The following is a 22,157-nucleotide window of genomic DNA, read 5'->3' on the forward strand; positions in this document are numbered from 1 at the left end:
TATTTCATTTAAACGAAATCATTTCGTTTAAACGAAATAACTATTTCGTTTAAACGAAATAACTATTTCGTTTAAACGAAATCATTTCGTTTAAACGAAATAAAAAAAAGTCTCACATTACCTAATTGGAAAAAAGTGTGTAACATGTCACTTTAGGGGCACCGTATTTAATGAATGTATTTCACATCCGCTTTATCTGAAATATTATACGATTTCACCGATGGGTCATCTTTAAGTGGGTATTTGAAAATAAAATTTAACTTTTAGCAGTCCTATCTTTTGAATGATGCAGTAATTGAGGGTAAGTCAATGACACCTGCATGACCTCTCCCGCAATCATGCCAAGGACAAAGAGACAAGTATTATCGATAAATTCTCTTGTAATAATACTGGCATTTACACAGATTATTTTGAGATTGATGCAGTGTAACGAAAATTGGATATTGATATTTGTTTAACTTAACGTGTTATATTGTTATATTATCGAATTGCACCTGTGTTTCATATAGTAGGATTTCGTTGTATACTGGCCTAGTTAAGAGATTTTCATAATAGAAATCAGCTGTTTTTCGTCATGAACAGCTGATTAAAATAGAACGCGTGTTATATTACGACGTGCTGTGTGGAAAATAGGTGGACATTGTAAGTTAATATTCTTTTTATTTATTTCTGTGTTGCCGATTTAAAATTAATGAACCAACAAAATCATAAATGTTGAAGAAGCGGTGTGCCTGGAAAATTAAGTAAAAGAGCCTCAAATTTTCACGATGAGAGCGAGTTATATGGAACGCCTGAACTGTCTGATGTATTCAACTGTAGCATACAGCATTAACTTGCTTAAAGCTGTGTTTTCTTGTTAGTTTGCTGTACTATCTTGTCTACTGACCATATAATCTTGTCAAACAGACATGCCATTATGTTTACATACAGTATTAACTTGTTTAAAGCTGTGTTATTTTGTCTGTTTGCTACACTGTCTTGTCTAGATGTGATTTTTTTTTTCATTTGCTATACTGTCTTATCCCACTGACCATATTATCTTGTCAAACAGACATACCATTATGTTTACATACAGTATTAACTTGTTTAAAGCTGCCACAGTGTTATTTTGTCTTTTTGCTATACCGTCTTGCCTATTGACCATAATATCTAGTTAAACGGACGTGTCATTATGTTAATGTACAGTACTAACTTGTTTAAAGCTGTGTTATTTTGTCTGTTTGCTATACTGTCTTGTCTACTGATCATATTATCTTGTCAAACAGACATGCCATTATGTTTACATACAGTTAACGTGTTAAAAGATGTGGGTTTCTTGTCTGTTTGCTTTACTGTCTTGTCTAATGACCATATTATCTTGTCAAAAGGACATGTCATTACGTTTACGTAAGTGTTAACTTATTTAAAGCTGTGTTATTTTGTTTGTTTGCTATTCTGTCTTGTCTACCGACTACATTATTTTGTCAATTTGACGTACCATTATGTTAACATACATCATTATCTTGTTCGATGCCATATTAACTTGTTCAACGCAATGTTGTTGTTAACACCGTGTGCTGACGTCATCAGTCCGTCTCTTTGGGGGGTAGTAGGGATAGGTGTGAAATGGGCTCCATTTCGCGAAATGGACTTTTCGCCTATGAAATGGGCTTTTATTTTCTTAATTGTGAGTTTAATTGCAATGTTATCTGTATTTTCGTTAACAGATATGAAAGATAAGAGTAATACTAAATGTTGGTCACTTTTGATAATATATTTATCTGACTTATAACCAAAGTATTGCAATTTATTCAGACCGCGTCCTTCGCAAAGGAGATTTTCATGGCAGACTTCTACGAAATGGACATTTATTTACTGAATTGTGAGCTTAATTTCAATGATATCGGTATTTTCTTTACAAATGTCCATTTCGTAGGACGCGGTCTTAATGCAGTGTAGCATTTCGGTTATGAGTTAGATAAATATATACTTAAAATGACCGACATGTAGGTTTATCTCTTATTAAATGTATCTATTTAAGAAAAATATTTTTGAAATTAATGCCGCAATTTCAAAAAAGTCCATTTCGTAGAAGTTCTTGCAAGAAAATGTCCATTTCGTAGGATGCGGTCTTAATAAATCGTAAGATTTCCGTAATAAATTGGATAAATATATCATTGAAAATGACCAGCATGTAGGTTTAACTTATATCTTTCATATTTATTTAAGAAAATACAGATTTCATTTAAATTAAAGCCGTAATTTAAATAGTAAAAGTCCATTTCGTAGAAGAAAAGTCCATTTCGGGAAATGGAGTCCATTTCGCACTCTGTCGAGACGGACTGATGACGTCACCACATTACAAATCTGCATCATACCGTACTGTGTCAACAACGACAACATTGCGTTGAACAAGTTGATATGGTATCAAACAAGTTAATGCTGTATGTTAACATAATGGTACGTCAAATTGACAAGATCATATGGTCAGTAGACACGACAGAATAGCAAACGGACAAAGTAACACAGCTTTTTAAAACAAGTTAACACATATGTAAACATAATGGCATGTCCTTTTGACGAGATAATATAGTCAGTGGACAAGAAAGTATAGCAAACGGACAAAAAAACACAGCTTTAAACATTTAAACAAGTTAATACTGTAAGTTAACATTATGGCATGTCCGTTTGAAAAGATAATATGGTCAGTAGACAAGACAGTATAGCAAACAAACAAAATAACAAAACTTTAAACAAGTTAATATTGTACATTGTATGTAAGCATAATGACATGTCCGTTTTACAAGATACTATTGTCAGTTGGCAAGACAGTATAGCAAATAGACATAATAACACAGCTTTAAACAAGTTAATACTGTATGTAAACATAATGGCATGTCAGTTTGGCAAGATAATATGGTCAGTAGACAAGACAGTACAGCAAACGTACAAAAACACAGCTTTAAACAAGTTAATTCTGTATGTTAACATAATAAAACTACAGTTGATCACATCAGACAGTCCAGGCGTTCCATAATATTATATAAAACAGCCATGCATTTGATGGAAAGTTACCTTTAGTCAATTCACTTAATTATACATTTTATGGAAACTTTTTGGAGCATTAGTTCTAATAATTATTTCTTTTAACATCGTGCTGAAATGTTTTACATCATACAGGTTTTGACTCGCTCCCAGATAACGCCACAGTAAATTAGGCTTACCCATTTAGCTTATCAGGATGACTTATTTCATGATCTGATATTTTAAAATTGTCATCGTTCTAACGTGTGATGGGACATCGACGGTCAAAAGTTATCACGCTGTCCCAAAACGTCCTATTATTTGGACCAATGCCACAGGTACGATAAATTCATAACAAAAACCAGTGCAATTAATAATTTTGAAGGCACGTTACAAAATAAAGTTAAATATAGGATTTCCCTATTTTGTGATATTACTAAGTTATAATTTCACTAAAATATGAAAATTCCGTGGGGTAAAAATGGATTTTATTTGGAGGCATAATGAACGACAAGCAGTATTCTCTTTATATTCCAACTTTGCAGAAAAGTCAGTAGATTCTGTGGTTTGGTTTTCGACCAATATCTAGAGAACACGGTCGACTGTCAGAGGTCAGTAGGTCAAATTGGCTTATGATATATGGCCAGAGAACGTTTGGACATATGCCCATCAAACTTTATAGCATGATTTGCTGTGGTCGAGAGATAATCCCCATTTGTTTGTAGGGACATCAGGTCAAATGTCAAGGTCACGGCATTCTAGGGAATGATATTTTGTACACCCAATAACCTTCGAGAGACTTCGCCTCCGGCATCATGTGGTTAACAAATAACTATTGTTTATTATTTTTGTTAATAACATCTATGTATAGGTTACTGTCCTGTCTGTAGAAAAATTAAAATTCGTGGTCCTAGGCACAAGCGTTCTTTATCTTTATCATCCGGAAACCGTTTAACTGTTCAGGGTCACAGTGACCTTGACCTTTGGCTTCCTGACCTCAAAATCAATAGGGTTCATTTGTTGGTCATGACCAATCTCTCTGTCAACTTTCATGATTCTATACCCAATCGTTCTTGAGTTATCATCCGGAAACTGTTTAACTGTTCTGGGTCACTGTGACCTTGACCTTTGACCTACTGGCCTCAGAATCAATAAGGGTCATCTGCTGATTACGATCAACTTCCCTATCAACTCTTATGACCCTATGCACAAGCGTTCTCAGGTTATTGTCTGGAAACGGTTTAACTGTTCCGGGTCACTGTGACCTTGACCTTTGACCTGCTGACCTCAAAATCAATAGGGTTCATCTGCTGGTCATGATTACCTTCCCTTTCAAATTTCATGATCCTAGCTTAGAGCGTTTTTGAGTTATCACCCGGAAACCTTTTAACTGGTCCGGGTCATTTGACCTTGACCTGTGACCTACTAATCTCAACATCAATAGAGGTCATTTGCTGGTCATGACCAACTTTTCTATGAACTTTCATGATCCTAGGTCCAAGCGTTCTTGAGTTATCATACGGGAAGCGTTTAACTGTTCTGGGTCACTGTAGAGTAGACCTTGACCTTTGATCTACTGATCTCAAAATCAATAGGGGTCATCTGCTGGTCATGATCAATCTCCCTATCAACTTTCATGATCCTAGGCCCAAGTGTTTTTGAGTTATCATCCGGAAACGGATTGGTCTACATACAGACCGACCGACATCTGCAAAACAATATACCCCTACTTCTTCGAAAGGGTGTGGGGGCATAATAAAATGTGTTCCATACATACTTTTTGTCTGTATGTGTCGCGTTTAACCTTTTAAGTGCACGTTGATTATAGACTAGAGTAATGTGACTAATTTTACGTTTACGGTAAACATGTTTACAAAAGATTAGATTGTAAAGGAGATAGATGAAAAAGACAAAACTTAAAATTTAAACGACTTACATTTATTATTTGCATAAACTTTATAATCATGTATTGGGTTTCTGCCCCTCAAATCTGACTTAACTGTAGATATTTACTTTAAGTGTAGATAATCCTCATTATAACAATCCTGCTGTTAACTTTACTAAGCATACAAATTAATTGCATATGTTAAGCTGCATTCATGAGGCCTAAAAATATTTTTTGTTTCCGGTATCATACTAAAACAAATTAGGGTAAGTAGGTGGGATATTTTTTCTGGAGTTTTTTTTTTATTAAGTGAGACTTTTCGGAAATTATTTTTATGTCAGATATGAGTACAAATAAGGGGGTTGTGCCTTTAGAGTATCAGTAAATTGATTTCTAACACCACTGACCATGTTTGAAGTTTTGCAACTTTTTGTTGAAAAAAGTATTCTCCAAGGCCATAAAAACATTTAGGGTCGGGCCAAAATTTTTTTACGCCCAATGAAATGTCATACAATAGCAGCTGTGTATTAAAAACTTCCAGGTTTTTATTGGCAGCACACATTAATACTGCATCTACATATTAATATTTATTAAGTATATGTGCTATTTTCAAACCTTGTATAATGCAAAGTATGTTAATGTCAAATAATCGTCTTAAATTTTGTTTATATGAACTATATACAATTATTGTATCACATTTATCTTTATGTGTATTATGTGCATTTAATTAACAGGTTTTATCAAGTATGAAATATAGGCTTAAAAAGATACAATAAATACTTGCCTTATGCAGTGAAAAAGCAACAGTGCATTTGGTTTTTCATTTACGAGATGTATGAGACGTATGTAAGGACAAAAAGACGTTTCACTACAATTAATTTTAATTAAAAAGAAACTGCTGATAAAAGTGTAAGTATACCCATAGTATGGCCATTGGTAACCTGTTAAAGACGCGTCATATATAATTGTATTCTTTTGTATTTCCATGATGGTAATTATACATGATTTGCATAGAAAATATGAGATATATAAGTAGTTAGTTTCAAATTGACATTGGGCCAAAACAATGTGTTTAAAGCCCTGCTCCGCGGCTATTCAAATTGTTTTGTGTGCATGCAACCCATAATTACAATAGGTAACAGTTAACGGCCACGTGCCACACTTTGGCACGTAAAACCACAGGTATTTCATATAGAATTTTATATAAAATAGACTCTATTTTGACAGGTGTCACTGTTCATAGTCAGGATTTTCATGCTTTTTCAGTGACAATTCAAGGTTAAAAGGTAGGACGGGAGCAGGGCTTTAATTAATGTAGCAATATGTACAGATATCAATGTATATAGTTAAATTTCAATTACATTTAATTTCTGTAGTAAAAGATAGTTATTCATCTATATTCTTAAAACCATGCTGAAAAGAGATTGACTGAATAAGTTTGCAGACGAATTTTAGAGAACACATTTATTCAGGAAGGATTGTCCAATTGAAAACTTGAAGTATAGCTGTATATTACCTTTATTATAAGAATGATTTTCATGAAGTTTTTGTGGGTCAAAAAAGGAGGTCACTTGGTCGTGGTGGGTCTTTAAAAAGAACCCACATAATTTCAATTTTAGGACATAACGTTTGAACCTTGTGAAACAGGTCGCACTTTGTAAAAGTTTGTTTGGATAGCCTATATACATGATTAATCATAACAGCTACTTACCTAATGTGCAACGTACTTTAGTCACTCCGGTATAGGAGAAATTCCGCACGGCTTTTAAATGACTAACTGGAAGATTCTAGAATATTTATTATAGATTTTTTGTGTTTTATTTCTTTTTTTCTGTTCTTTTTTTTCCAGGAACGTTATATTGTAATAGTCTCTACTGAGGGTAAAGTTACGGAACTAACGGATCGTGTATTCACAGTATATATTAAACATGGCAATTGACAAAACAGTGGAAGTATCACTAAGCCATGTTGATGCGGAACTTGGGGACGGGTCTGTGACTGGTGGCAACACTGACGATCACCGTAGACCAGTGTCTCCTACACCACTTGGAGACAAAGCAGAGGCAGAGACACCAGATGTCCAGGAAACCGCCAAGAAAGATCCAGAAAGCAATAAAAATGAAGGTTTACCGATAGATCGAGGTTGGGCGTGGGTGGTGCTCGCTGGTAGGTGGCATAGGTTGGTTGCTTTTTGTCTATTTACTTACAGCAGGCGTGTAAATTGGTGTAGAAGTAAAACGAACCTGAGAGGGAAGTCTGTGTTATGTTTGTTTTATGTTTGTTTGTTCTTAAAATCGCGTGAAGACTTACCAAAAGCCCTGAAACTGAAAAGAACTTTTTTTCCACTCTCATATAAGCTTAAACTGCCCAAGGAATATCTATAATAATATTTAACAGTATCGGGATTATTGAAAATCGTGTGTTTGTTGTTTATTCTTTTGCTCCGGTTTACAGACAGGGCCATGCCAATTATTGAAAACAAGAAATGTCTTTAAAAAGACAAACGGCGTAGAGGTAATAATGTTTGGCGCATGAAAAAATCAGAATTAAAGAGGATGTAGAGACAGAAAATATTTGGATATGCGTACACGAACACATTATTCATTTGCAAATATTTCAACCAAGAGCAAATTTAAATGATCAAGACGACAAGAGGTATCCTTTCAGTGATAGAAGGTCAACATGATCTGACGTCCTGGGCTGATTCTGAAATAATTTCGTGTTGGGTCAGAATCCCATATAAGTAACCCACTAGCACAATTTGTCGACCAGCGAACAATTAGTTGGAATGGAAAAACAGTTGACATGAAAATAAAACCCTAGCTTTTAAATCACTAGTAGTGACCCCCATAACTCTAATTACTTGATTAAGTTCTCAGTTAAAAAAAAAAAAAAAACACATAAAGCAAAAAATCAAACATTTGCAGATTGGGATACGTTCAATAAATGCTGAAATCTTTTTTATTTGGGTAAAGTAATAGGTAAATACTTACATAATATATTATGGAATAGTGATTTTTAAATTTAATTTGCACATTGCTGTTGTTTGCATAGGCATTATTTTCATGTAATTAAAAACATTTCAGCAGTCCTACTGGCATCCATTGGTATTATTATTGTTTTTGTCTGCACTTGCCAGAGCGAGGCTCGTGGGGAAGGACCCCTAGTGTCAAATTATGTAGAGAATAACTCAGTTTCGTGAAATAATAACAAAGAATTGTTAAATTTTCTGCTTTATTTTCACGAAGAACATGAATTTGCCGTGTGTGCGAAACCGCGTACAGTCCGATACCGGGTGCACTGACTCTACAGTTACAACCAGCCACAACTCATTCATCCATAAGCGAGGTACGCAACGGGGGAAGAAGTTTACTTTCGATTTCTCTAGCGGTGATAAATTACTAAAAGCTTTAAATTAGAATATATCATTTTAGTTTAGGGTAACAAAACTACTAAATATGTTCCATTTAATATGTGCCTTCTGATAATCAATGTCATTTAAGACTTAATAAATGGTTTATCTTCTCAGCGCGCACCTGTTCTGTGTCCAGATTACTACTGAATCTAGGTCAAAATCCATGTTATTCAGCTAACGCCGAAAAATGTTTAGCTCCTGTTTACAGACAGGGACATGTCGATTTATTGAGAAACCAGTATAGGGAGTACGGAAATATTGTATCCCTCTTGGAAGGATGTGTTTACCCATTTGAAGTAGTTTATAATGAAAATAAGTTCATAGATCAAGGTTATCATTACTGAACATATATAAATAATATATATTTAAGGTACCTATCTGTCTTTAATTTATTAACCTTTACTCTGTTAAATTTCTAAAATGAACTGCTCTGTCATTCAATTTGGACATTACCATTTATTAATCAAAGGGGTATTCACTGATAATTTTCTGACTGAATTTCAGACAGTGCAGCACTGGTCGCAAAGGCAGAATCTCGTGCCGCCAGCAGGCTAAAGGTTAAACAATTAAAGAGAAACCAGTGCCACTATTTATACTACGGACAGGATAAAATTTGGTTCCCCCCAACGGCCGATAACAAATTATATCTAATGTGCATTAACATTGGTAATATCACCGGAATTAGCAAATTAAATCGGCGATAAAATTAATTGATTGATTAATATATATATAAAAGACACAAGTTATGTGTATTGTACTATGAATAGATATTAATTAACTTCAATGAGGTCATTGAAAATTATAGTTAGTGTTTCATCTTTCTCCAAGGTTTAATATGCTTTCTATGCAAGGACCAACTTTAAAAAGAGGGTCAGACCAAATTAAAAAATGTGACTGACAAAATGTTTAGCTCACCTGAGCACGAAGTGCTCAAGGTGAGCTATTGTGATAGGTCATTGTCCGGCGTCCGTCATTGTCCGTCGTGCGTCTTCCGTCAGTCAACATTTGCATTAACACTCTAGAGGCCACAGTTGTGACCTGATCTTTATGAAATTTGGTCAGAATGTGTGTCTGGATGATCTCTAGAAAAAATTTGAAACTGGGTCATGTAGGGTCAAAAACTAGCTCAGTAGGCCAGATCAAAGGAAACACTCTAGAGTCCACAGTTTAAGTTTTAAACTCATAAGAATTGGTCAGAATGTTTGTAATTGGTCAGAATGTTTGTCTTGATGCTCTACGTCAAGTTTGAATCTGGGTCATGTGGAATCAAAACAAAGGTCACCCGACGGAATCAAATGAAAAGCTTGTTAACACTCTAGATACCACATTTATAACCCTATCGTCATGAAACTTGGTCAGAATGTTAATCTTGATGATATTTAGGCAAACTTTGAAACTTGATCATGTGGTGTCAAAAACTAGGTCACTAGACAAGATAAAAGGAAAATCTTGTTAACACTCTAGAGGCCCAATTTAAGACACTATCTTCATGCAGCTTGGTCAGAATGTTAATCTTGGTGATTCCTAACTGGATCATGTCGGGCCAAAAACTAGATCACCCGCTTAAATCAAAGTAAAAGCTTGTCAACAATCTAGAGGCCACATTTATGACTCTATCGTCTGGAAACTTGGTCAGAATGTTTATCTTGATGACTCCTAGGACATATTTGAAACTGGGTCATGTTGCTAGGTCGCCTTCTCAAGTCAAAGGAAAAGATTGTTAACACTGTAGAGGCCACATGTTTTACCCTATCTTCATGAATCTTGGTCAGAACGTATTTCTTGATAATTTCTATGCCATATTTGGATCGGGGTCACGTGGGGTCAAACACTAGGTCACTCGCTCAAATCAAAGGAAAAGTTTATGACCTATCTTCATGAAACTTGGTCAGAATGTTTATCTTGATGATTCCTTGGCCAAGTTTGAAACTGGGTCATTGGGGATAAAACACTAGGTCACCTGCTCAAATCAAAGCAAAAGCTTGTTAACACTGTAGAGGTCATATTTCTGACATTGTCTTCATTGAACTTGGTTAGAATGTTTAGCTTAATGATCCCGTGTTTGAATCTTGATGATGTGGATTTAAGAACTAGGTCACCCACTCAAATTGAAGCAACGCTTGTTAACATTCTAGAGGCCACATTTATGACAGTTAGTCAGAGGGTTTATCTTGATGGTGCATAGGTCAAGTTCGAATCTGAATCATGTTGGGTCAGAAACTAGGTCACGTACTCAAATCACATGAAAAGCTTGTTATCACTCTAGAGGCCACATCACATACGGTCCTATCTTCATGTCACTTAGTCAGAATGTTTATCTTGATGATCTCTCTGCCATATTTTTAGCTTGGTCATGTGGGGCCAAAACCTAGGTCAACCGGTCAAATCAAAGGAAAATCCTGTTAGCGTTTTAGAGGTTGTAGGCCCAATTACTCGTGTGAGCGATCTAGGGTCTTCATGACCCTCTTGTTCAACTTACGATATTCTTCAAGACAAATATTGTATGAGGGTAATGCGTGGCTATGCATTTCCAACGTTTTTATTATTCTATTCACATCAAGAGTAGTACATACGAAAACTATTTTGTTAAATGTTTGACGTCTTGGGTGTGAAATAAAGCAAGCTACATATGTTCCAATATGTCTTACTCATTGAATACAATTGATAAAATGCTTGGCAAAGCTTCGCATTTTCAGCTCGCCTGAACTTTTTTCAGCGTGAGCTAATAATATAGGTGGATGGTCCGATGTCCGTCGTCCATTGTCCACCGTCCGTCGTCCTGCCAGAGCTTAACGTAGAAATTTATACCATTAAAGTACTTCTTCTAATTCACCGTTTGATGGCTCCTCATCAAACTTGGTCTGTAACATCATAATAAAGTCTTATGTCAGATTTGTTAAAATATGTGCACTTAGACCATTTAAGGGGCAACTAGAGTTAAAATAGAAATACCTTTAAAGGATTTCTTCTGATGGTTGTACCTTTTTGGTGCGTGACAGCAAAATAAAGATTTTTGTTTAAATAAATTTTGTTTTAATGAACAGTTTAAAGGATTTTCGCCAAACCTAGTTAGAAGCAAGGTGAGATGGTTAAGGTTTTCTTCAGATGAGCGACTTAGGCCCATCTGGGCCTCTTGTATTATTTTATTAAAATCGTTCAATAAAGTTAGTATGAAAACACTATGTATGTGCTATTTCTGTTCCTTATTCACAGGAGCTACTTTTTATCTCATCTTATTTGGCGGAATAAAGAAGAACTATGGAATCTTCTTCGTAGCCATCCAGGATAGGTTTGGATCCACAGCCTCTCTGACATCTTTTCTGACTACCATGCAAAACCTTCTCATGAGTTTCGCGTGTAAGTATTTTTACTTTTCATTGGAGTCAATAAGTATTAGCCTCTGTTTTGTCTAAACAGCTGATCGCATGTATTGATATGCTGGCGTTTGACTTAGGCCCGATAGGGGTAGCCAGATTCGGGGCCATATAACCAAATTTTACTTTACAGTTGTGAATCTTATGAAAGTTTTATACACATCATTTATTAAAGTTTCGAGATATTTTCTATAGGCCTACATATGTTCGAGAAGAATGACAACTCTTGTCTAAGTAGGTATTTGTTAGATACTATCTGTTAGTTTACATTCCACGTATTGTCACTAATAAACGCTTTTATTTGTTTTCACAACAATGACTAATATGATATGTTTGACTGTGTATTATTTACATTTTGTTACACGCCATCATTTGTTCTTGTCAGCTACTTTAGAAATGATTTTTCGAAGTTAATGCTAAATGAACGATACAATATGGCTGGCAGATCTACGAATTTTGCAGTGGTCAATTATTAACTGACTACGAAACCAGGGAATTCTATAACGGTTATTCGGTTTAAGAATATGCTTCTGTGATGTAGTGAAAATAGTTCCAAATAAAATAGATCCAGATTTTCTCATCTTTTGCGCATTTACGTGTAGATCGGATGCCAAGAAGGTATTATTCCACCCGTGGAGTGTACTTTACATGAAATAAGATACCTTAAATGCTTATATTCTCATGTGTTCGAATTGTTTATTGAAAGCGAAAGTATACTATCTGCGGACGTGGCATTTCGCGACATACTTTTCAACAACCCTTTTGGATTTCTTGAAGCTAATGTATGGATGTCTTGTGGAAAATACACCTATGACTGGGCGAAAATTTAGAAACTTTATCAAACTATATCTAAGTGACTGAATTTTACATGAAACAATTTCTTGTATCGGTATATAACCATAATACAGTCGCTCGTATAGGATTCCGATTGCGAGAATAAATAAGCCTTATATAGAGTCTAAAACAGACGAACAGCAGTCCGTTAAATATGTGTAAAGTCAACAGGGGCTTATGGCTGAACAGTGCGATTGTAAAGCTGAAAGGGGTGCTACAAGTGAAAGGGGCGGTATAGGTGAAAGGGGCGGTACAGGTTCTATATGACAGACATGACACCTTTTCAAACACGTATATGTATAATATATCTGTGTTGTTTTTTTTTTCAGCCTTAGTCAACATGACTGTAGGAATGCAGTTCATGTCAAACCGGATGTCCATTATGCTAGGAGCTATGATTCTCACAATATCTCACATCATATCAGCAAACGCCACAGATATAAGCATGTTGTTTGTGTCAATAGGATTTATAGAAGGTAAATTCATTTGTTTCCTTAATAAGTTAAATTTGTGCTGATAAAATATTTTTATACGCCCGTCTCTGAAAGAGCGGGGCTTATTAATATGTGAGCACCCGTGGCGGCGGCGGCGGCGGGGCTGGCGGCGTCCAAAGCATGTCCGCTTTCTAAGTCCAACAGTTTTCATCCGATCTTCACCAAAGTTGCTGACAATGTTTGTAGGCATAATATCTCGATCAAGTTTGATAACCAGCCAAATCGTCTCAGGTACTCTTGGATTATGGCTCTTGAATTACTATAAAATTTGCGAATTTAGCCTTGTCCGCCCTCAAAATAAGTCTTACAGTTTTTATCCGATCGTCATCAAACTTGCTGACAATGTTTTTGGCATAATATGTCCAAGTACGATAACCACACAAATTGCCCCAGATACCCTTGGATTATGCCACTTGAATTAGGCCAAGTTCGATGACGGGGGTATTTTGTGACAGTCTGGCACTCTTGTTTCTATTGATTAGAACCTGTCGGAACTTCCAGGAAGAGTTTTGTGGGGTCAAATCATACGATTTATTCATTATGAGAGGTGTTTCAAATTTATAAAAGGTTGGACTCACTTTTAACTTTGTTTCACCTTGTATTAACGTTTTTATAGAGTAATCGAAATTGTCATATTTTTCTTCGTTTTTTACAGGGATTGGAACAGCCTTAGTTCACCCACCAGTCACAGCCACAATTGGAGAATATTTCCACAAAAGACGTGGACTGGCTAACGGTTTAGCATTTAGTGGAGCTAGTTTTGGAAGTTTGATATTTGCTCCGATCTTTTCAGCTTTGTTTGACGACTACGGTTATTCTGGAACTTTTATGATAGTAGCCGGTATGACATTTAACATGCTTGTGACTGGTGCTCTACTAAGGCCGATTAAGTCGTTTGAAAGACACAAATCGGCAGTCAATCAAAAAGATAAAAACACAAAGCATATCAATGAAGTTGGTAATACCAAAGAGTTTGTGGAACTTCTTCCAGTGAAAGATAATGCGTACATAATAGGCAGTTCAAACAGTGTTGAAAATGGAGTACAGTCTGAAAGGAATAAAACAGACATGATTCTGACGCAGTTGGTGTTAAAGAAGGAAAATGGACACCTAGGTGGTGTTCTGCCAAACAAATCAATATTGCAACTGCGGACAGGGGACGCTTCGTCAAAAATAAAAATTGTTCGTAGTGATTCTTATCAACAACATTCGGATACGAACACAATGTCAGGCTCGCCGTTGTTACCTCGAAGTAGAGCTTGGTCTCTTGGTAACAGACAAGGAACAAAAACTGCTTCGCAAAATTCACACACGGGGTTATCACCCCTGAATAATATTGTTGAGTCGTTGTCGCGGTCGCGAGTGGCGCTGTACTCCAGTGCCGATGGTGTCTGTGGATCTGTTATTGACATTCAGGAAATGCCATTGGAACGGTCTGAAGAAAACAAAAATAAAGACACGAAAACATCATTCCTCGGTAAACTCAAGGCTTCATTTGACGTAAATCTGTTCAAAAGTCTTCTGTTTCCGGTGTTTTTACTTATGGCGGCCATGCTGGCGCCAGCATCTTATCTACTTCCGCTGTTTTTGGCGCCATTATCAAAAGATATTGGTCTTAGTGCAGAACAAACTGGATTACTGATGGCAATTATAGGTGGTGTAGGAATGTCCTCTAGAATCTTGTGTGCTTTGTTTGCTGACAGAAAAATTGTGAAATTGACTACACTGTTGGCCGTGGTATCAACACTTGCTGGAGTAACTGTGCACTGCGCAAGAATTTTCAAAACATTCCCTTCTTTAGTTTTTATGGCTGTATTATTAGGTAAGAAAACACTTCTCAAAAGCCTTTGTTTTGAAAAATAAATCGAAATAAAAGTGTACAACTTAGAGATCTAAATTGATTTTATCTTGACCGTCCATGTGTCCGTGTGTCACACAAGTTTGGCAGAACTACCCCGCTGAAACAACTGATGGGATTTCCCGAACTTTCTAGGGAAGCTGAATACTATGATTGTTTTTGCATATCTTTATCATTTTGGGGGGTTGAAATAAAGTTATTGTCATTCAAAAGTTCATGTTTGTTAATTTGTTTTAAGATAAATATTCGTTTCTTTTCAAGGTCAGTTAATCGCACCATTAAATCGGTGGGTGGCGGTAGGGAGGGGGTGGTCGTTGGGGGTGGGGGGTGTGATATAGCTTAATCATTGAATCGTTGAACCAACTGTAGCTAAATCATATCTAAAATAAGTGAGTTGTGAATCAAATAATTAGTATAGGTATAAGAATACTAAAACAAGAAACTATAAGATGAAGGAAACAAGTAATTAGGTATAATGATCTAGTATAAACGCTTTAAACTAAATTTTTCAGAGTTCAGTTGTAGGAGTTAAGTTAGGTGATTTTTCCCCCAGAAAATGTGTTCCATTGTCAAATCTCTCCTTTTCTGGCGACACGTTGCTTGTATTGGTTACACGAATGTCACATCTGTATCCCATTTAAAGTAATTAATTGTATGTTTTTGTTATCCAGGGGAATTTACACAATTTGTAATTAAACATTGTGCATGTGACTAGATAAACGTCCTGGGCCGAAACATTGTTGCATAGAATATAATGAATTAGTTAAACAACTGTTTTCAACTACTGAATGTCATTTTAGATGAGGAAATAGTTTTGTGGTATTTCTATCCCACAAACAACCATAATAGATATACTTAAATATTTTGCATCATTAAAGGGAAGTAATAGAATAACAAAATATTGAAATTACTATTGGTTAACCATTTCTAGATAAAAATAAATGTGAAACAAATGATCAATATAAATACATAAGAAAGCAGTGTTATCAATAAGATGACGAAAACTTTTTTAACTAGGTTTTAAAAATGGTTATTAGTTTGGGGAATATATTTGGGCATGCGGGCAGGCGGCATCTGACTTGTTTCGTTTCCACTATACAACTTGAGATAAGGGTGACCAGTTGTAATGAATGTTGTATACAGGTAGCTTGTTAGTTACCAAGTTTGGGATTGCATATTTGACCACTTGGATCTAGGCTATGGACACCATTTCTAACAATGCATTGCATATTTGACCTCCAGGATCAAGGCCAAGTACACCATTTTTTTTAACAAACGAAAAAGAGAAAGAAAACGGTTTATGCTCAATAACTTAGAGCACAGAATGACATATGGCAATAAATCTTAGAATGTAGCTAATTTTCATTGTGAAGGAGCTTTAGATTACGTATGGGATCACTGCGGTCAAGGTCAACATTGCTAAAAGTCAGTTAGGAGTGGCATATTACAATGAAACTTATTGTGTAGGACTCTGCAGACAGGTAGAAAACGTTAAGATTACATATGTGGTAACTCGGGTCAATGTCAAGGACACCATTACTTTAACTAGAAAATCCAGCCTCAGTATGTCCCAAAAATCATGATTGAATGCAGTAGAACTTGACACATTTTAAACAGAACATTATAACGTGATGCAAAGTTTGAAATTGTCCACGTTTATTATGGTATGAGTAATCTGTTATAATCCTCTATTAATTTTCTAATATGAGGTCAGTTCTGGATTATGTTTCAAGGTCATTTTGACAGCATACTTAATACCTTAGTATATAAGTCTCATTTGAGAGACTATCATGCGCAATTTTATGTTGCTAAGTTATGTTTGCATGTAACGTCTCATACAATTTTGATCATTACCTTTTCCAACTGGAAAAAACAACAACAACAAAGCAAAAACAACCTCGTATTACAAAATGTCCGTGTAATATGGTATGATATATGGTATTATATTGCATAAAATTTCACTTCATTCTTGTTTACATAAAGAGGTATGGGGTTACACGTGCTTTTATTACAAGCAATATATAGTTACTTACTGTTTTAGTTACTTTCGGACAAAATAATTAATTGTGTAAAAAGATATGCATTTTGCTAGACGATCCCTATTCAATAAAATTCAGGTAAATTCCGGTATACAATGTAAAGATTTATGAACTCTGTATATGGAACGTCTGGTAAAATACAGAACAGGATTTTGGTCAGTTCATATTTACATTTCTATTTGTAAAATTCAAGCTATATTTGTACAGAATATAGATGTTTTTGTACTTTTAAGACTGGAACGGTCTGTTATTTAAATAATGTTACTCAGTACGATAGTGGTTCTTTTCTGAATAATGCAAGGTAAATCATGTTGATTTCCCTAATCGGCAGACTCTCTTAATTAAACGTCAAAAACAAACTATACATGTAGGTATATGGTAAAATGTTTTCCTTTTATACTATTTCCAGGATTATGTTGTGAAATCTACCAATCGATGTATCCCGTGATTCTCGTGGAGTACCTGACGTTACCCAAACTGAAGAGCTGTATCGGGTTTACGCTACTGTGTCACGGTCTAGCCATTGCAATTACGTTTCCTGTTGTGGGTAATAATTCATCCATTCATATTTTTTACGGAGAAACCCGAAATCGCATACGAAGAATATGTAATTATACGAAATGTTTGAGTGTCATTACGAGTCCGCTACCTTAACTTAATTTTCGAGTATTATGTTTCCTTGCTTAAGCATAATACATTTGAAATGAACTAGAATCTCGCGAAAATTTATGGAAAGATTACCTTTAGATTCTATAATATTTGTTTACTAGTAAAATGTATGTCTCTTTAAACATTTGTAGTCCCTCTTTTCATATCTAACTCGTTCATTCATGATGTTATATTATCATTTTAGTTACTATTTTGTGACTAAAGATTGTTATGCTCCCCGAAGGGCGAGCATATAGTTGCCGCTTTGTCCGTCCTTCTGTCCGTTCATCCGTCCGTCCGTCCGTCACACTTTTGTCCGGAGTATAACTTGAAAAGTCTTAAAGGCATTTGATTGAAACTTCACATAATCATAGAGGCAACCGAGGCAAAGTCCAGTGTCAGAAAATCATAATCTCCCTTTATCATAAGCTTTTCCGGAGCATAACTTAAAAAGTATCAATAGCATTGCATTTAAGCTTCTCAAAATTATAGAGACCATGTATTGACGGGAAGTGCATTGGCAAAGAACCACTATTCTACTTTACCTATTTTTTTTAATTATCTCCCTTTATCGTACAAAATAAGGCTTGTCCGAAGCATTACTTGAAAAGTTTTAATTGCATTTTATTGAAACTTCACAAAATGATAGAGGCCACTGACAGGAAGTGCAGTGTCAAAGAACCATGACTATACTTTACCTAGTTTTGTTTTATTATCTCCTTTATTATACAAAATAAGGCTTGTACGGAGTATTACTTGAAAAGTATAATGGCATTTCATTGAAACTTTACAAAATGATAGAGACAAAAATTACTCTTAATGATATGCCCCTTACTTTAGTTATCCCCATTTATTCAATTTTCTTCTTTTTATTATCTCCATTTTTTTGGTATCTTAACTATTATTCCCCATATTGGGACAAGCACATGCATCGGGGAGCATCATTCGGTTTTACCGATTCCTTGTTTCTTTCGTCTGTTTAAATATACTCTCACTGGTTTGGCCTTGATGCATTTTTGTGTATTTAATTACAGACAGGCAAATTAAGAAAATTAATCGTAAAATCTAGTTAAAAGATACTGAGTATCTTAATTTGATATTTATCAACACATTTTTATACTAATAACTCAAAAATTATATATCTTTTAAATGCAAAAAACGATACTAAATGTTCTTCGCCCTCTTTAATGTCTTTTTTTTTCCAATACGCCCTTTTGGGAAAATGGGACGTATAATGTGATGACGCGTGCGTCCGTCTGTACGTCCGTCTGTCCGAGCAAACGTGAGAACATTTGTTGGGTACTGAGGGCAATAGGTAACGGTAAATTCTGTTCATTCCGTACTGCTTATTGGGTACTTTCTGTCGCTTGTTGGGTACTTATTAACAAAAGAAGTACCCAAAAAGGTCCGTTTTAAGAACATCCGTCCGTCTGTCATAATTCGTGTTCGGAGCATAACTTTATAGCTATTTATGATATTGACTTTAAACTTGGCGTATAGGTAGATGGTGATAAGACGATGTACAGAGCGCTTAAACCGGCTCTGAAGGTCAAAGGTCAAGGTCACACATTGAGCAAAAAGGTCAAAACTGTCCATCAAATTTTGTGTTCGGTGCTTCACTAAATAACCATGCAAGATATTGACTTCAAACTGACATGTAGGTAGGTGGCGATAAGATGATGCGCAGAGCACATAAAACAGGTCTGTAGGTCAAAGTCACAAATTGAACTCAAAGGTCAAATCTGTCGTTCATATTTCGTGTCTGAAGCATCACTTATTAACCATTCAAGATTTCAGACTTGCCTAGTAGGTATGTGGCGATAAGAGGATGTGCTGAGAACATGAACCGGGTCTGTACGTGTAAGGTCAAGGTCACAAATTGAGCTCAAAACAATAGGGGTAAGATAGCCTCAGGGGGAAGGATGCTGTAGTGGCTGCTCGTTTCCTTATCTCCTGATTTGTGCATTCTACTTCTTTGACCACCACCATCCACAACATCAGCCAATGATGTATACTGATCATTCTTCCCATTCATGAGTTCTCAGACACTGCAAGTTTCTTGGAATGTCATTCTTATCTACACTTATAAAATATATTCACTATTTTCTACGCATTCTGTTATTGTTATTCTGTTTATTGTTTTGCATTCGTTTCATTCTCTTCTTGCCCATTTAGTTGTGTATAATTCATATGACAATTCTTTGACAACATATTATTTTCTTCCTTTCTTTTTTGTTTTTCTTTTTTTTCTCTCTCTCTCTAATTTTTTTTCTCTGCTAAGGTCTTATCACAAAGTGTAATAGTCTTGTATTGTTCACAATTTAATATATGGTGTGTTTTTATGTTTTTATTTAGTCTATTTCTGTTATTACTATTTCGTGGAGACATAAAAACAATATATTAAGTGTAATCACTTTTCTCACATAAGTGTTTTTAGGCTTTTGGTGCGCGGATTACATATAACATATTCCTTAACCACTTACATAATTTTATCTTCTGCCTGGATTTAAAACAGTTTTCATTGTACTTCATATTGTTTGTGCCACTAGGGATGAATTTGTTCATAATGCATTATTTAAATATATTGTTTTTCACTTCACTATGTTAATACTTAGGATGTTTTTTTACATTATTATGTTTGAGGACCATATGTTAGACTGGCTATATCCAAGAATGTTATCTTCTTTAAATAAAGTTATTATCATTATTATTAAAAGTCAAATCTGTCCGTCATATTTAGTGTCCGGAGCATAACTTATTCATTATTACGGTTATTGACTTCAGACTTGGAATGTAGGTAGGTGGCAATGAGACAATGTGCAAAATGCATGAACCAAGGTGGTAGGTCAAAGGTCAAGGTCACAGCAAGGCAAAATCTGCCCATCATATTTCGAGTTTAGAGCATAATTTAAAAAAATGTTATTGACTTGAATATAGGCAGATGATGGTGAGACGATGTGTGCAGACTGCAACAATCTACATTAAAACATAACATCCCCAATCATTAAACTCCTCGATGTCACCCGCCCCACCACCCCCCATTATTTAGTTTCTTGCTCTTTAGTATACAGTCATCCTGTCACCACCACCGAATACATACACCCTGCCTCCCCACTCACATCTCTCAACATTTTTTTCTTATTTCTGCTTTTTCTTTAAATTTTCCTTCCGTCTTCTGATCAATCTGACTAAAGTACATCTCCTGTTACGCTACGCTTAGGATCTGAAGACGAGCTATTGATAGCCTCGTTCTGACGACCCTTCCGCTAGCCAATCAAAGGCTTACTTACAACATTTTGCAAGCTGAAAAAAGCTATATTTAGCCTTGGTGTTTGATAATAACAATTCTTATGTCGTAAAATGTCAGATAGCCGGTTAAGTCAGTCGGTAGGGCACTTGCTTAGTAAGCGAGGGGTCCTGGGTTCGAGCCCTGAACTGACTGCACATTTTTCTTACTCTTTGACATTCGAGCAAGTCGTCTGATTGATTCAAATAAAAATAGATTTGCGAAAATAAAAAAAGCAATATTGGAAATCCAAAATATACAGAAGACGAATGTGAATGGGTCATCCTCAGATCTTCGTTTAGGAGATCAAGAACTTTAGTCAGATTGGTTTTCCGATATAACCCTTTGGGCGTATATTGTCCCGATTGACGGAGCTCTTGTTGTTTTGGCTCTAGGCCATCGTTTCCGCACTTGCACAGAATAAGTATATAAAATTAGGTATGTACGAGGTCCTGCAAAGTTCAGATCGACGAGGTGGTGGTGTTTCTCTATACACATATTTCCTTTTTTATTCATACACATAACTGCGTGTTATAAATTTTGCAGAATATTCGGACAATTTTTTTTTTGGACAAATTCATTTTAAAAACTGCAAAAAAAAATTCATTTTAAAACTGCAAAGGGCCCTTCCACGTGGCCAGTGATGAGCAGTTAATGACCCACTTACCAGAAATAAACTTGAAGGAACTAAATTTTGTGTTATATAATTCAAAATGTATTTTATATCTTGCAGGTGCATTAAGAGATTCAACCGGAAATTACTACGCCTCTTATCACTTTTTGGGAACCATGTCGTTTGTTGGAGCTCTCTTGGCATTGTCTTTGCCACATGTTCATAAACGACAGCAAATGGAAGTTGAAGTGTAACGATTTTGTGTTCTGCTAGGAGAAATTCTTAAGACAATTCTGTGTATAGACAACTGGAAACGGGAGTGAAAATTTGATGAATTTATGAATCTATTGTAAATATATATGTTCATGACAGATTTTACTTTGCTATGTTTATTACATATTTTGTGAGGGACGCTTTTTTTCATTCTTTGCCGTAATAAATTAACCTTTAGCCTGCTGGCGGCAAATAATTCTGCCTTCGGTTTGCAACCAGTGCATGTCTGTGCAGGCTAATCATGGTCTGCACAGTTCGCTTCTCAGACCGTGAATGTTCAGTGAACACCCTTCGAATAACAAATGGTACTGCCCAAATTAAAAGATGGTCCATTTTAGAAATTTAGCAGGTTAAAAGTTAATGACTCTGTTATTATCTTACACGCCGGCAGCCTATTTTTGTGCCACTTTTTTTATATCAATAAGCGTAGAAAAC

General features: G+C 35.6%; 1 protein-coding gene across 2 annotated transcripts; it reads left to right on the forward strand.

The window, feature by feature from the left end:
- Nucleotides 1-460: 460 nt before the first annotated feature.
- LOC123555031 (monocarboxylate transporter 13-like) lies at nt 461-21,857 on the forward strand. 2 transcript variants are annotated; one of them, XM_045345554.2, is made up of 7 exons: nt 461-642; nt 6,738-7,054; nt 11,517-11,660; nt 12,841-12,987; nt 13,661-14,827; nt 17,312-17,449; nt 21,570-21,857. In XM_045345554.2, exons 2-7 carry the CDS (start codon nt 6,817-6,819, stop codon nt 21,701-21,703), a joined length of 1,968 nt encoding a protein of 655 aa, XP_045201489.2. In that variant the 5' UTR covers nt 461-642; nt 6,738-6,816; the 3' UTR covers nt 21,704-21,857. The 2 variants fall into 2 exon arrangements, with proteins under 2 accessions (XP_045201489.2, XP_045201491.2); XM_045345556.2 differs by lacking the exon at nt 461-642 and having other exon boundaries at nt 6,912-7,067.
- The last annotated feature ends 300 nt before the right edge of the window (nt 21,858-22,157 follow it).

The sequence above is a fragment of the Mercenaria mercenaria genome, chromosome 7 (assembly GCF_021730395.1).
Source record: "Mercenaria mercenaria strain notata chromosome 7, MADL_Memer_1, whole genome shotgun sequence".
In the NCBI taxonomy this organism is placed as follows: domain Eukaryota; kingdom Metazoa; phylum Mollusca; class Bivalvia; order Venerida; family Veneridae; genus Mercenaria; species Mercenaria mercenaria.

Bases quoted from the DNA above. Each gene is read 5' to 3' on its own strand.
- LOC123555031 (XM_045345554.2), top strand. From the start codon at position 6,817: ATGGCAATTGACAAAACAGTGGAAGTATCACTAAGCCATGTTGATGCG. The intron at 12,988-13,660 runs GTAAATTCATTT...CGTTTTTTACAG, and splicing joins GTCAATAGGATTTATAGAAG to GGATTGGAACAGCCTTAGTT. The intron at 17,450-21,569 runs GTAATAATTCAT...TATATCTTGCAG, and splicing joins AATTACGTTTCCTGTTGTGG to GTGCATTAAGAGATTCAACC.